Below are 13,754 nucleotides of genomic sequence, written 5' to 3'. Positions count from 1 at the left end.
AGGACCACTTGAAGCAACTAGCCTGGCCGACAGAGTGAGACCCTGTGTGTATAAAAAATAAAAAAATTTAGCCAGGTATGTTTGGTGGCACATGCCTGTAGTCCCAGGTACTTGGGAGACTGAGGTGGGAGGATTGCTTGAGCCCAGGAGTTCGAGGCTGAAGTCAGCCATGATGATGGCACTGCCTTCCAGCCTGGGTGACAGAGTGAGACCCTCTCTTTTAAAGAATAAATAAGGAGTTATTAATCTAGGGACTACAGGCCCTTACAGGATTCATAAATTGGTTTCAGGTGATCATAAACCCACTGAAATCAGAGGCAAATTTTGATGTGTATTTGCACATATGAATTTTTCTGGAGGAAGGAGTCCAGAGTTTCCATCAGATTGTCAAAGAGGTTTGGGACTCAGAAACTGGTTAAGAACTACTGCAGTCAGATCCAAAGACAGATTTGCCCACTGGAAAATATTTCAAATGCCCAATAACACTGACTCAGGGAACTGATATATTTCTGGGAAATAAAAGCAGTCAAATGCTACCTAGAAAGCAGGGTCAAAACCGCTCTGTGTAAAGCCATTGCAAAGAGGACACTTGAGGAGGCTCACCGAGTTCCATCTCTGTTTCAGCAGAATTGTTTGACATTTTGCATCTGTTTGTTCCAGATAGCTTTAGAAGATTGTATTTTCGAGGAATGTGATACATGATGAAAGGAAGGGAAGATGATATATCTTAAGTTCAATATGATAGCATCTGATGATTTTTAAGTGGGCAAATGCTTTTTGTTATTTTTAATCAACTTTTTTTTTTTTTTTTTTTTTTTTTTTAAAGACATGGGGTCTCATTCTGTGATCTAGACTGGAATGCAGTGGCACAATCATAGCTCACTGCAGCCTTGCGCTACTGGGCTCAAGCCATCCTCCCACCTTGGCCTCCTGAGTAGCTGGGACTACAGACATGCACCACCTCACCCAGATAATTTTTAAATTTTTTGTAGAAGTGGGGGTCTCGTTATGTTGCCCAGGCTTTTATCAAAAAAAAATTTTTTTTTTTTGAGATAGAGTCTTGCTCTTATTGCCCAGGTTGGAGGGCAGCAGTGCAATCTCAGCTCACTGCAACCTCCGCCTCCCGGGTTCAAGAGATTCTCCTGCCTCAGCCTCCCGAGTAGCTGGGATTACAGGCGCCTGCCACTACACCCAGGTAATTTTTGTATTTTTAGTAGAGATGGGGTTTCACCATGTTGGCCAGGATGGTCTCAAACTCCTGACCTCAGGTGATCCACCCGCCTTGGTCTCCCAAAATGCTGGGATTACAGGTGTGAGCCACTGTGCCCGGCCTTTTATCAACTTTTAATGGAGTAAGTTGTATGGATAGAGTATACAAGCAGCTCCATAAGTACATTTTTATTGAAAATGGTGCTGGAAAATGCCATTCACGTTCATGCCTTTGTGCAGCTGTTCCTTCTATCTATAATGCCCTTCCTCACCACTTTGCCCAGCAAACTTGAACGTTGGCTTTAAGCTCTAGATTAAGGTCATCTGTGACTCGAGATGTCTCCATTTCTCTTCTTATGTAGAATTGTTCTGTCATCTATATTCTAGCCTGCTATACACATCTCCATCACTGTATCATTGTCAGTTGCTCATGTCTGTTTCATCCAGTTAACTGACCCTCTGGAATGCTGAAGCTGTAATAGATTTATTTTGTATTCCTTGTTCCTAGCCACATAGCAGGTGGCCAATGTTTGCCGAATGAGTAAAACATGAGCTTCCAGGTAGGAAGGTCCCCTTTGTGCAGCTGTGGTGAAAGATACTATTGGGTATATCTAGCAATTTCAAATGGTCCCAATTTATGACGGTTTGACTTACGATTTTTTGATGTTATGGTAGGAAAGAGACACACATTCAGTAGAAACCACACTTCAAATTTCAAATTTTGATTCAAAATTCTTTATAATAACTTTATCGTAAAATAGGCTTTGTGTTAGATGATTTTGCCCCACCGTATGGTAATCAAAGTGTTCTGTGCACATTTAAGGTAGGCTGGGCTAAGCTATAATGGCTGGTAGCTTAGGTGTAGTAAATGCATTTTCCGTTTTTTTTTTTTTTTTTTTTTTTTTTTAGACAGAGTCTCGCTCTGTTGCCCAGGCTGAAGTGCAGTGGCACAATCTCGCCTCACTGCAACCTCTGCCTCCCGAGTTTAAGTGATTTTTGTGCCTCAGCCTCCCGAGTAGCTGGGACTACAGGTACACACCACCACACCCAGTTAACTTTTGTATTTTTAGTAGACAGGGTTTCACCATGTTAGCCAGGCTGGTCTCGAACTCCTGCTCTCAGGTAATCCCCCCACCTCAGCCTCCTAAAGTGCTGGGATTACGGGCATGAACCACCATGCCCGGCCTCCGCAAATGCATTTTTGACATATTTTCAACATATTATGGGTTTATCAGAATGTAACCCCATTGTACATCAAGGAGCATCTGTACTTGTTAATGAATGAACAAAATACCTTTCAGAAACCTCCAGAAGCAACCTCCTGACTCAAAGATTAAGGAAACAGTCAAGCCAACGAAGAACCAGCCATCGGGGCGGGGAGAAAAACAACAAAATTAAGCAATGAAAGGTTTCCAGGTCAGGAACACCTGGGGATAAGAACAGGAGCCTGCACCCAGGTAAGCAGAGAGTGATGTCTGGTTTTGTTTAGAGAGGAGACTCTTTGAATAGGGGGGAAATACTAACGGGATTGGCAGAAGAATGGGGATTACTTGGGAGCATTAGAGACTGGATGGATTAATTCAGACCCAGGCATTCACTCTCTGTGACAATCATCTACAAATGGAAACAGCTGGATTGTGGCTCTACTGCTATTGCTTAAACATTGCTTATATTCTTGGGTCTTTCTTGAGGATAACTGAAAGAGCCGCAAGGTGCCATAGAAATGACCTAGGACCATCCTTTTATTTGACAGATGTGATGCCTTGAATCCTGCCCAGGAGAGACTCTGCTTTCACTAGGGTCATCCGAGGCAGGCAGGCAGGCAGGCGGGCGAGCAGGCAGGCAGGTATGTCTAGGCGCTCTAGGTAGAAGGCTCTGTTCCGAAGACTGTGACCTTAGGACAGGCACAAGGCTGCAGGGGATGGTAGCAATGGCCCAGAGCCTACTTTCCTTAGGACACACACACACACACACACACACAGTATTAAAAGAATTTGTTCAAGTTGATTGATGAAGAATCAAATAAAAATAAAAAAGAACTTGTACATGAAAATGGGTAGTGGGGGCTGGGAGCGGTGGCTTAGGCCTGAAATCCCAGCACTTTGGGAGGCTGAAGCGGGCAGATCACCTGAGCTCAGAAGTTTGAGACCAGCCTGGCCGAAACAGTGAAACCCCATCTCTACCAAAAATACAAAAATTAGCTGGGTGTGGTGGCTAACGCCTGTAATCCCAGCTATACAGGAGGCTGAGACACGAGAATCACTTGAACCCGGGAGGTGGAGGTTGCAGTAAGCCAAGATCGTGCCACTGCACTCCAGCCTGGGTGACAGAGTGAGACCCTGTCTCAAAAAACAACAACAACAACAACAAGGTAGTGGGTAAAAAACAAGTTTGATAAACCTAGTTTTCCCTCTTTCTAATAATATCAGTTTATTTCTATAACATGCTAACAGAGAGGAGTTTGTTTGCTGGAGAAAGCGCATAATGAGCTTTTTCTGTGTGTGTGTGTGTGTGTGTGTGTGTGTGTGTTTTTGAGACAGCGTCTAGCTCTGTCACCCAGGCTGTAGTGCAGTGGCCTGATCATAGCTCACTGCAGCCATGAACTCTGGGGCTCAAGTGATCCTCCCACCTCAGCCTCCCAGTACCTGGGACTACAGGCGCGCACCACCATGCCCAGCTAATTTTTGTATTTTTTGTAGAGATGGAGTCTCCCTATGTTGCCCAGGCTGGCCTCAAAGTCCTGGGCTCAAGTGATCCGCCCGCCTCGGCCTCCCAAAGCGCTGGGATTACAGGCTACAGCCACCGTACCCAGCCATGAGCTTTTGGTTCTAACCTGCAACCCCGGGAGAAGGGGAAATTTAGCAGAAGACATGGGAACACAAACCACAATGCCACTTTCTTGTTTGGTAAAATTGTATGCAGAATGGATAATAACAAACATCCGCCTCTCAACTTTATCCCTCCCTCTCATCTCGTTTTCCTTGTCCGTATATGGCACTTCTGCGATTCTGGCAACTTTGTTATGGGTCAGTGGAGCACACCCGTTGCACAGAACACACCTAAGGGCTTTGTCTCTTTGAGAAGTCCCTCCCTTGAACTTGCACGATCGAAAGCTCTTAACTGAAAAAAACTGGTATTGCACGCCTGTGTGCAAAGAGCTTGGTGTGGACACAGCCCACGGTTTCATGCAAACCACTCTTCAGTCACTCAGGAGCCCAGAGCCTCGCAGAGACAGGGGTCAAGACAGAGGGCGACCGCGCGCTGGGCCCCGGGGCCAGCTCTGCTCTCCCTTCCCGGGCTCGGGGCCAGACCCTCCCACCCACCGACCACAGGAAGCGTGAAGACCCCAACCCGCGGGATCCGGGCCCCGCGCGCCCGAGGCAGGCGTGCGGGCGACGTAGCAGCGCACCCCGCCCCGCCCCAGCGTACGTGGCGGGGGCGCGCACGCACGTAGGCGCGGGGGCCCGCAGGGCCGGGCCGGCACGGCGGCGGGCGCGCGCGCGGCTCGGGGAGGCGGCGGCAGCGGCGGAAGCGGCGAGGGCGGCGGGCGTCCGGCTCTGAGGTGGTGGAGGCGGCGGAGGCGGAGGCGGCGGCGGAGGCGGCGGCGGCGGCGGCTCGGGACTGGGCTCGGCTGGAAGCAGCGAGGGTCAGAGCGCCGCAGCAAGCGCCGATCTCCCGGCTCGACCATCCGCCTGCCGCCCGGACGCCTGGGCCGCGGAGTTTGTGTCCCGGCTCGGACCCCGGCGCCCAGCCCGGAGCCGTAACCTTGAGGCGGCGGCGGCGGGGCCGGGCCGGGCCGGGCTGGGGGGCGGCGGCGCTGGATCCGCGGCTGCCCGATCGTTGGCGGGAGATGTCGAACCCCGGGACACGCAGGAACGGCTCCAGCATCAAGATCCGTCTGACAGGTACGGCCGGCGGGAGGCCCACCCGCGCCCCGGCGCCCCCTCGCCCGCCCCGGAATTCCCCGCAGGGCGCCCTTGGAAGCGGCCCTCCCCCACGCCGGCCGTTGTCCCAGGACCTCGTCACCCCCTTCGGCGTGCGCCCCTCGCTTCTCCCTCCCGGCCCCGCCCCCTCGCCGTTGCCCGGCCCCGCCCCCTGGCCGCTCGCGCCCCCTCGGTCTCGCGTTCCCTCCCGTTCCCCCGCACCTGCCCCCTCGCATCTCCGTCCTGGCCCCGCCCCTCTCATTTCCATTCATGACCACGCCCCTTGCATCTCCTTCCCTGGCCCCGCCCCTCGCTTCTCTTTTCCTGGCCCCGCCCCTTGCATCTCCTTCCAGGCCCTTTCCCCTCACCTCTCCCCGGCTCGGCCCCTTGCCTCTCGCTTCCCTTCCTCTCCCTAGCACCTGACCCCTCGCTTCTCCCCCCAGGCCCCGCCCCCTTGCCTTTCACCTCCATCCCTGTGGTCCTTTCTCTTCCCCACCTTTCCTCCCCGCACCTGACCCCGCCCATCTCTCTGGCCCCACCCCCTCGCTCCTCTCTGCTCCCGCCTCCTAACTTTCTGTCCCCGCCCCCTCGCTTCTCCCTGCGTCCAGCTCCCTCGCTTCTCTCTGGTCCCGCCTCCTCACTTCTTTCCTAGCCTAGGCCCTCACTTCTTCCTGGTCCCGCCTCCTCACTTCTTTCCTAGCATCGGCCCTCACTTCTTCCTGGTCCCGCCCCCTTGCTTCTCTCCTTTTTTTCTCCTCCGCCGTTTTTACCCCCTCCCTCCTTCTCCTCGCTTCCCATCCTCTCCGCCCACCTGCCCCCTCGCTTTTCCCTCCTGGCCTTGCCTCTGTTCCCCTGGTCCCATCCCTCACTTCTCACCACTTTCCCATCATCTCTCTTGCTTTCCTGTTTTCCCTCCCACCTGCACCCTCCCCTCATCCTCCTGGTCTTTCCCACCACTTCCAAGCTATTTTGCTACCTCCCCTTCCACTTGCCCCCTTGCTTCTCCCCTCCTGCCCCCACCCACTCTCTTCTCACTCCCCCATCCTCTTTCGTTTCTCCCTCACCCCCCACACCGTCCTCCTCCCTTCTTCCCCTAGCCCCGCCCCTCACTTTCAAGCCCCGCCCTCATTCCTGCCTAGCCCCGCCCCCTCGCTGCTGTCTGGCGGGGTCTCCACCCTTTCTTTCCTTCAGCCTGAAATTCCTCAATCCTATCTTGTAGCTGCTCCCAGTCCTGCTCTCTTCACTTCCCCCTGGTCCAGCCCTCTTCAGTCTCAGTCTGGGCCACTTCCTGTCTCTTAGGCCAGACCGCTAGCTACTTTTAACTCTGCTTCTTCAATTTTTACCTTTTCCGCATTTTGTTTCACCATCACCCCCACACTCAGCAACCCAGAGCGCCGTGAGGCTCTGATCCCTACTCCCACACTCACTGGAGGCTTTGGAAGCTGCCCACACGCAGGCTCCTTGATTCATTTTGTCTTCAATGAAAAGTCTGTGTTTCCTGGGTGGCTCTGTAGTGCCACCTTCAAGAGTGAGCGCAACGCTCTGCCGCGGGCCTGCGACTTGGTGGCGCGGATGTGATGCCAACCTGTTTCCCCCCGGGCTCCAGAGGTTCTGGACCAGGCTGCATCCTCGTCTTCCCTTTCTCACTCTCATTGGTACTACTCTCTTCCCAGTTTCAATTCATCCCTAAAGCAGGATGGCCGTGTTGCAAATGCGGCTCTGCTCCGGGACTTTCCAAACTCGAATATTTCCAGCTCTGGAAGGAAACTAAAAAGTTCATTCTAATCCCCGTCAGGGATTTTCCCCTGGATTTTTCTGTTCAGTGGCTCAGTCGGGTGAGAACTCCAAAGTCCTGGTTTGGTCAGGTCCTTTCAAAGAGAGAATGAGCGTTTTGAACACTTTATGGCAGATGCGCAGCCATAAAGTCATCGGTAAAATCCATGCAAACAATAGGTAATTTTTTTTAAACTAAAATTTACTTTGAGAGCCCATAGTTGTTGCATGGCCCAACTTTTGTCTTAAGAGAAGGTTTTGTTTTTTTGTATAAAGATATCAAATAATGATTTGGACCCAAACCCAGACCCTGGTTTTGTAACGTAAGAGGTAGTTTCCTCTGGGATCTTTGCTTCTGGGGAAATACATTTCTTTATGCCAGGGCTGATAGGAAACACTTCTCACTTTGTAGATACAATGTAGATACATTTTTATTTATGTGGTAAGATAAAAGTAACATTTTTGAGATTGTAATACTTGTAAAGCTTTTAACTTGGTTCTGATTTACAGCTCAGTCTGTAATTGACATCAGATTGGTTTCAGTTATCTTGTTAAAAGCGAAAGCAACTGATTTTGTGTTAGAAATATGATGAATGTTTTAGAAGGAATAGGTTTTAATTGAAATGTTTATGTCTGGTGTATGTATATTAATCAATCCTATTTGCCAAGCCTGAGCCTTGAAAGGGAGGACTTGGTTTGTCCTCCTCCCAAATTATTTTTGGATTCAGGAATTTAGATTATCGAAGCAAGAATGCTTTAAGGAATTTTTGGATGACATTTGATAGGGAAGGATCAGGTGATGAGTGTTGTTTCTGAAACACCTTTTCCCTTTCCCTTTCAGTAGATATTATGAATGGTTTGAGAGGATTTGTGAGTGTGATCATCCTTACAATAGGATTGCGGTTTAGCGGTAATGGTACACATGCAATGCCAGTACGTGGAACCTTAGTTTACCTCGAAAGGTTTGAACTAGAAGTTTGTTGACGGTGGAGTAGGTTTTAGCCTCATCTTTCTGGTTAAGGGAAGTTTGAATTCTCACTTCTGGGATGTTGAGTAGCAATCTTTCAAAAGTTGAATACTTTTGTTACAGGTTTCAGAGTTTATTTCCATGTTTGTTATTTGGAAAAAAAAAAGGACTGTTAAAAATGAGGGATATTTCAACCAGTCAATGAATACACACAGAGCGAAATTCAGTGCAAAGATAGTGAAGATGGCCTGGCGCCGTGGCTCACGCCTGAATCCCAGCACTTTGGGAGGCTGAGGCAGATCACGAGGTCAGGAGGTTGAGACCATCCTGGCTAACACGGTGAAACCCCGTCTCTACTAGAAATACAAAAAAATTAGCTGGGCGCGGTGGCTCACGCCTGTAATCTCAGCACTTTGGGAGGCTGAGGTGGGGCGGATCACGAGGTCAGGAGATTGAGACCATCCTGACTAACACAGTGAAACCTCGTCTCTAGTAGAAATACAAAAAATTAGCTGGGTGTGGTGGCGGGCGCCTGTAGTCCCAGCTACTGGGTAGGCTGAGGCAGGAGAATGGCTTGAACCTGGGAGGTGGAGCTTGCAGTGAACCGAGATTGTGCCACTGCACTTCAGCCTGGGCAACAGAGCGAGACTCTGTCTCAAAAAAAAAAAAAAAAAAAAAAGGATACTGAAGATACTACATTTAGAACTTTGGGGTCCACAATTCTATTTGGGGGTGAATAGGGCATTAGATTTACAGTTAGGAGACCTAGATTCTAGACAGATTTCTCATTAACTACATGTTACGGAACAAGTTATTTAACCTTTTTGGGTCTCAGTTTCTTTATATATCAAATGAGATTTCAGCTCCATTATAATACTCTTTGATCCTCCTTCTCACAGGATATATCAATTTAGCTACCTACTTATTTCAAATTACTGTTGGGCACTTGGGCTTAGTGGTATTCTTAATCCTGATATTCAGAAAATTGTGTTGGAGTGTAGCACATGTGTTTGATTTATGCCAAGCATTAATTTTGTGTATTGATTACATTTATGACTTTATTTCTTCATATGGGATTGTTTTTGAAAACTGTTGGGTAATATGTTGAACTGCTTTGGCAACCTGGTCTAAACAGTAGAAGAATATTTGAGCCTTTATATTTAAAATAATAACATTTTAACAAATGTTTTTGTGGTATTTTAGTAGGAAAATAGTTTTTAAATGGTTTCAGTAGGTTTAGGGGCATAATATATCCAGAATCAAGTGATCTTTTGTTAAAGAGCATTATCTTGTAGTCATTGGAGTTCACTGGCAAATCAAACACTTTAGAAACATTTTGATTGAAAAATCAAGCAGGATTTGCAAAAACTTTGTTCTTATCTGGTACACAAATGAATCCCAGACACATTGTTTAGGCCACTTTGGGTAAAAGAATGGAATTCAGGGTTCTACAATGCTCTTCAAGAAAATTAAATTTTATTGTAATGTCAACCAATTAGTTGAAATACAAGTGCCTAAACTTTTTTGTGCTTTTATGCATTGAAATACTCTCAGATATCCTGGTGTTTTTATATCTTTTGGAGCATGACTGCATATTGTGAAGTAAGAAAAACTCTTAATTCCAAACAGAGAGGAACAAAGAGACTTTCCTTGATAGCATGTGGAAATATGAGGTTGTTTTTAAAATTGTAGCTCATGGGATGTAAGGGTGACTTGTGTTTTGGCATTCAGATGGTGCAACTGTGAGTGAAATAGTTGTAGTAATAGCTGTTGATGACGTTGGTTGATCAATTACAGGTGTCTCAATTGATTCAAAATAGTTAAGTCTCTCAAGAAAGATTAAGAAAATTGTTAAGACTGTTGACTTTGTCAATTTTTACCAGCTAAGAACCTCACTTATGTGAGGCAGGCAAAACTTTTGTTTCAAAAACCATATAACACAGTTGCTGTGATAAGATGGAATAAGTGGTCAGTTTTTAGCTCCCTTTGCATTTACATTTTCCTTAGGGTCTGCCTCAAGTTTAGGAAGATACAGTTAAGGCAGTTCTTTGAGATGAATTATTGGAAGGTGTAGGATGGGTTAGAACAAATGCTGTTGCAAAACTTGAATTGCAATTATACTTTAAGAAGAATCACATTCTGCCAAATAGAGGTTTTTGTCATTGATTTTGTGATTTGATCACATTTGTGTTGCCTTTTAGAACAACTTTCTTTTTTCAAATCCATTTTTTTTTCCTTTTAATCTTCTTGGCCCACCCAACTGACTTTAGACATGAAATCTTTCATATGCTTTATTTCTATCTCCATTTTTACAGTAGTTGTGATTTATCAAACTAGGATTTTTTACTTCAAGTCCATCTGTCAGAGTTTAAAACCTCTAGTCTTGCAGTTACAAAAGTCGTTTCTGAATGTTGGGTTTTTCTTTCTCTTCCACACATTTTCATTTTCTCGGTTCAGTCACAATGTCAGGTTCTAGTGTGGAAAATTGGGTGAAAGAAAGGTTTTGGAGGCTGTGTTATTTATGAAATATTTCCTCATGGATTAAGAAAGAAAAAAAGACAAAACGACAAATAGTGTTTCAATATCACCTCAGTGATCCAGTTAACTAGACTGGCTGTTTTGTACAACATCGTGGGCACTGGTTAACAGTTAAAATAGCTGAATTGTGCGTTTTATTCAGTGGTTCAAAAAAGCCTCAAATGGATGAAATAACTTGATATCTTCGCCATGCTCTGATTTGCTGGGTAAGACAGCTAACTTTTAGGATGCTTATTTGGATCAATTTTTTATAATTTCAAAACCATTTTAGAGGCTAATTTTTTTTTAAAACAAGGAATATACAATTTTTTTTTTGTCACTGAACAAGTTTTAAATTACGGGTTTGTTTTTTTGTAAGTGAATTTGTAAGTGAAAGCCTCCAACTTAAATTAGCTTCTTGTCCAGGGAACTCATTCTGACTGACTAAAGTCCCTAAGGCCTTTCTAGTTAAAGGAAAGCCAAAGAGCTATGTTTAAAAAACAAAAGCACATAGCTATGGGGCTTGGGCATATCTTCTTTTTAAAATGTCACTGTTACTGTTTTGTCTCCAGATGCAATTTAATCCATTTAGATATTTAAACCAAGTGGAATGTTGTTTCCACATTTCTGGACTAATGGGGGAAAAAACACCCTCATATTGTTTTAAAACAAGGCTTAAATAATGTATAATCAGCGTGTCTGGTGACGCGCCCCACTCTGTAATTCCAGCTGTGTTCACCTCCACTGCAGCTGAAAGGAATTCTAATTGGCTGAGGAATGTCGGCAACATCGTTTATCACTGAGCAGGAACCTATCCTCCTGGCTGCTGGGTGATGCATTTCGATGTTTTAAGCTCCGGAGCCCAACTTGCAGCTTGCTTTCAGGAGTCTGGAGGAGCATGTCACGAAGCTGCAGATTGTAGATGGCAGCCTGCGTTCTTTGTATGTTGGGCATCCGCTGAGTTCTCTAAAGGGCATGATGCTTTCCTGTGGTTCCAACACTGGACTGGGGATCAGAAGGTCTGAATTTGATTTCTAATTCACACAAGTACCACAATGAAGAAAGGGGAGGGGGTGCATAGGATTATGATCTTTTCATGATTCAGTTTTCCTATCTTTAATGCCAGAGATCTGTCTTTTTAGAGCACAAAAGGACCTGCTAGAGATGGATTAAATATTTTAATGAGTAGTTATGAATTATTTATAGAGTAGCACAGTATTAATACAGTCATAGATTCCTGTTATGTCTTATTCCTAAATAGCCAGGTAAATAATAAAGCTAATAACGTACTTTGACATTGAAGAAAATCTATAGAACCGGTCAATAAACATGGAAAAATAATACAATGAATTGATAAATTATGTATTCAGAAATTCCTTAGAGAAATAGTGTTAGAAGCCAAAACCAGCATTATCTTTATTTTTATTTTATGTTTTTCCCAGGCCAGGTAATGTGCCATCGGACAGCATCATGTTTATTTTTTGTTTTGTTTGGAGATGGGGTTTCACTCTGTTACCCAGACTGGGGTGCAGTGGCACCATAACAGCTCACTGCAGCCTCGACTTCTTGGGCTCCAGTGATCCTCCCACCTCAGCCTCCCGAGTAGCTGAGACCACAGGCATGTGCCACCACGGCTGGCTAATCATTGTAGTTTTGGTAGAGATGGGGTTTCGCCCTGTTGCCCGGCTGGTCTTGAATTCCTGAGCTCAAGCAATCCACCTGCCTCAGCCTCCCAAAGTACGTGGATTACAGGCATAAGCCACTGCACCTAGCCAGCATCATCTTTAAATGATGAAATAGTGGAAACATTCCCATTAAAATCAGGAACAATGCAGGGATGTACACTGTCAAAATAGTTATTATTAATAACTAGAGAAAGACATCAGAAAGCAGGAAACAAAATTGCTGTTATTTATAGACGTTATGATATATCTTTAAAAGCCCAAAAGATCAGCTGAAAAACACTTATAAACAATAAAAAACTTTAGCTGGATGGAAAATTTCTCCATGGCAAAAAATAGGATAAAATCAACATGCAAAGACAAACTAGGAAAAACAATCTGTAATGGATACGAAAATGAAAGTCTGGTTTTCCTAATATATAAAGAGCCTTCAAAATCAATTAGGAAAAGGCCAGTACCTAACAGGCAAAGAATATGGACAATTCACAGAAAAGAAAATGGAAATGGATTTGAAACATGTGAAAAGACAACCCTATTTTCTCTCTTCTTCTTTCCTTTTCTTCTTTAGAGATGGGGTCTTGCTCTGTCGCCCAGGCTAGGCTAGAGTACACTGGCGTGATCATAGCTCACTACAGCCTGAAACTCCTGGGCTCAAGCGATCATCAGCTTCCTGAGTAGCTGGGACTGCAAGTATATGCCGCTGTGCCCTGTTCTCTCTTATGCCCATTTTCTTTCTCTAAAAATTTATTTTTAATTGATAATCAGCCCTATTCATACTAAACAAACTACAAATTAAAAGTAAGAATGAAACAATTTTTCATCTAGAAGAGTGGCAGATCAAAGAGATTGAAAATCTTCTGTGATGAGACAAGGGTGTGGAAAAACAGGTCTTTTACTCTAGTGGTTGAGAATATAAATTGATAGAGTAGGTACCAAGAGCAGTTTGGCACTGTCTATCAGATCATAAATGTTTATGCTCTTTGATCTAGCAATTCTGCATGTAGGACTTTTTTCTTATGGGTGTTTTCACACATTTATGTAAAGTCCGGTGTGTAAAATCATTGCAGCATTGTTTGAAATTATAAAAGACTGAAATCAATGTGAATGTGTATCAGCAGGGACTAGTTAAGTAAATTATCGTGTATCCCCAATGATGTGCAGCTGTAACATAATAAGATAGTGTTTTATATTCTGATATGGAACATTCTCCAAGATATATTATTGAGTGGGGGGAAAAAGCATGATTCAAAACAGAGGCTAGTGTGTGTACTATTTGAATAATAAAACAAGAAATACAAATAAAGGGGGAAATCTATAGATAGGTCTGTATAGAATATGACTGAAAGATTTTGACTGTTGATTTCCTTTGAAGAGATTCTCCTGTTCTCCTCTTCAGAGGAAAGAGAGAAGAGAGAGGGAGAGAGGAGAGAGAAGAGAGGGTGACTTTTCATTATATGCCTTTTGTAATATTTAATCTCCTCCCTTTTCTCACCCCCTTGAGCATATATTGCTTTTCAACAATTAAAAATATTAAAAAGCTCTTAAATAGATAAGAATTTCTTAGAGCAACTAGTAAGTACACTAACTGCCAATTGTTTTGAAATGTAGACATTCTGAAAAATCAAAATGATTGTGCCAAATGTATTTTAAAAGGCTAAAATATTATAGCATTTCAAAGTACGT

The 13,754-nt window shown here is 44.9% G+C and overlaps 1 protein-coding gene across 6 annotated transcripts in view; it reads left to right on the top strand.

The window, feature by feature from the left end:
* Positions 1-4,985: 4,985 nt before the first annotated feature.
* SMURF1 (SMAD specific E3 ubiquitin protein ligase 1) overlaps positions 4,986-13,754 on the top strand; it is a 115,957-nt gene continuing 107,188 nt past the window's right edge. For 5 of the 6 annotated variants that reach the window (XM_054656004.2, XM_009453689.5, XM_003318608.5 and 2 more), the window contains exon 1: positions 4,986-5,114. In XM_054656004.2, the coding sequence (XP_054511979.1) occupies positions 5,060-5,114 (55 nt within the window). In that variant the 5' untranslated portion in view covers positions 4,986-5,059. The remainder of the gene's footprint in view (positions 5,115-13,754) is intronic. The other variant, XM_063814752.1, reaches the window with a different exon arrangement.

Source organism: Pan troglodytes, chromosome 6, assembly GCF_028858775.2.
Source record: "Pan troglodytes isolate AG18354 chromosome 6, NHGRI_mPanTro3-v2.0_pri, whole genome shotgun sequence".
NCBI classification, from domain to species: Eukaryota; Metazoa; Chordata; class Mammalia; order Primates; family Hominidae; genus Pan; species Pan troglodytes.
The sequence above is the reverse complement of the archived record's forward strand: the minus strand, read 5'-3'. Positions and strand labels throughout refer to the sequence as shown.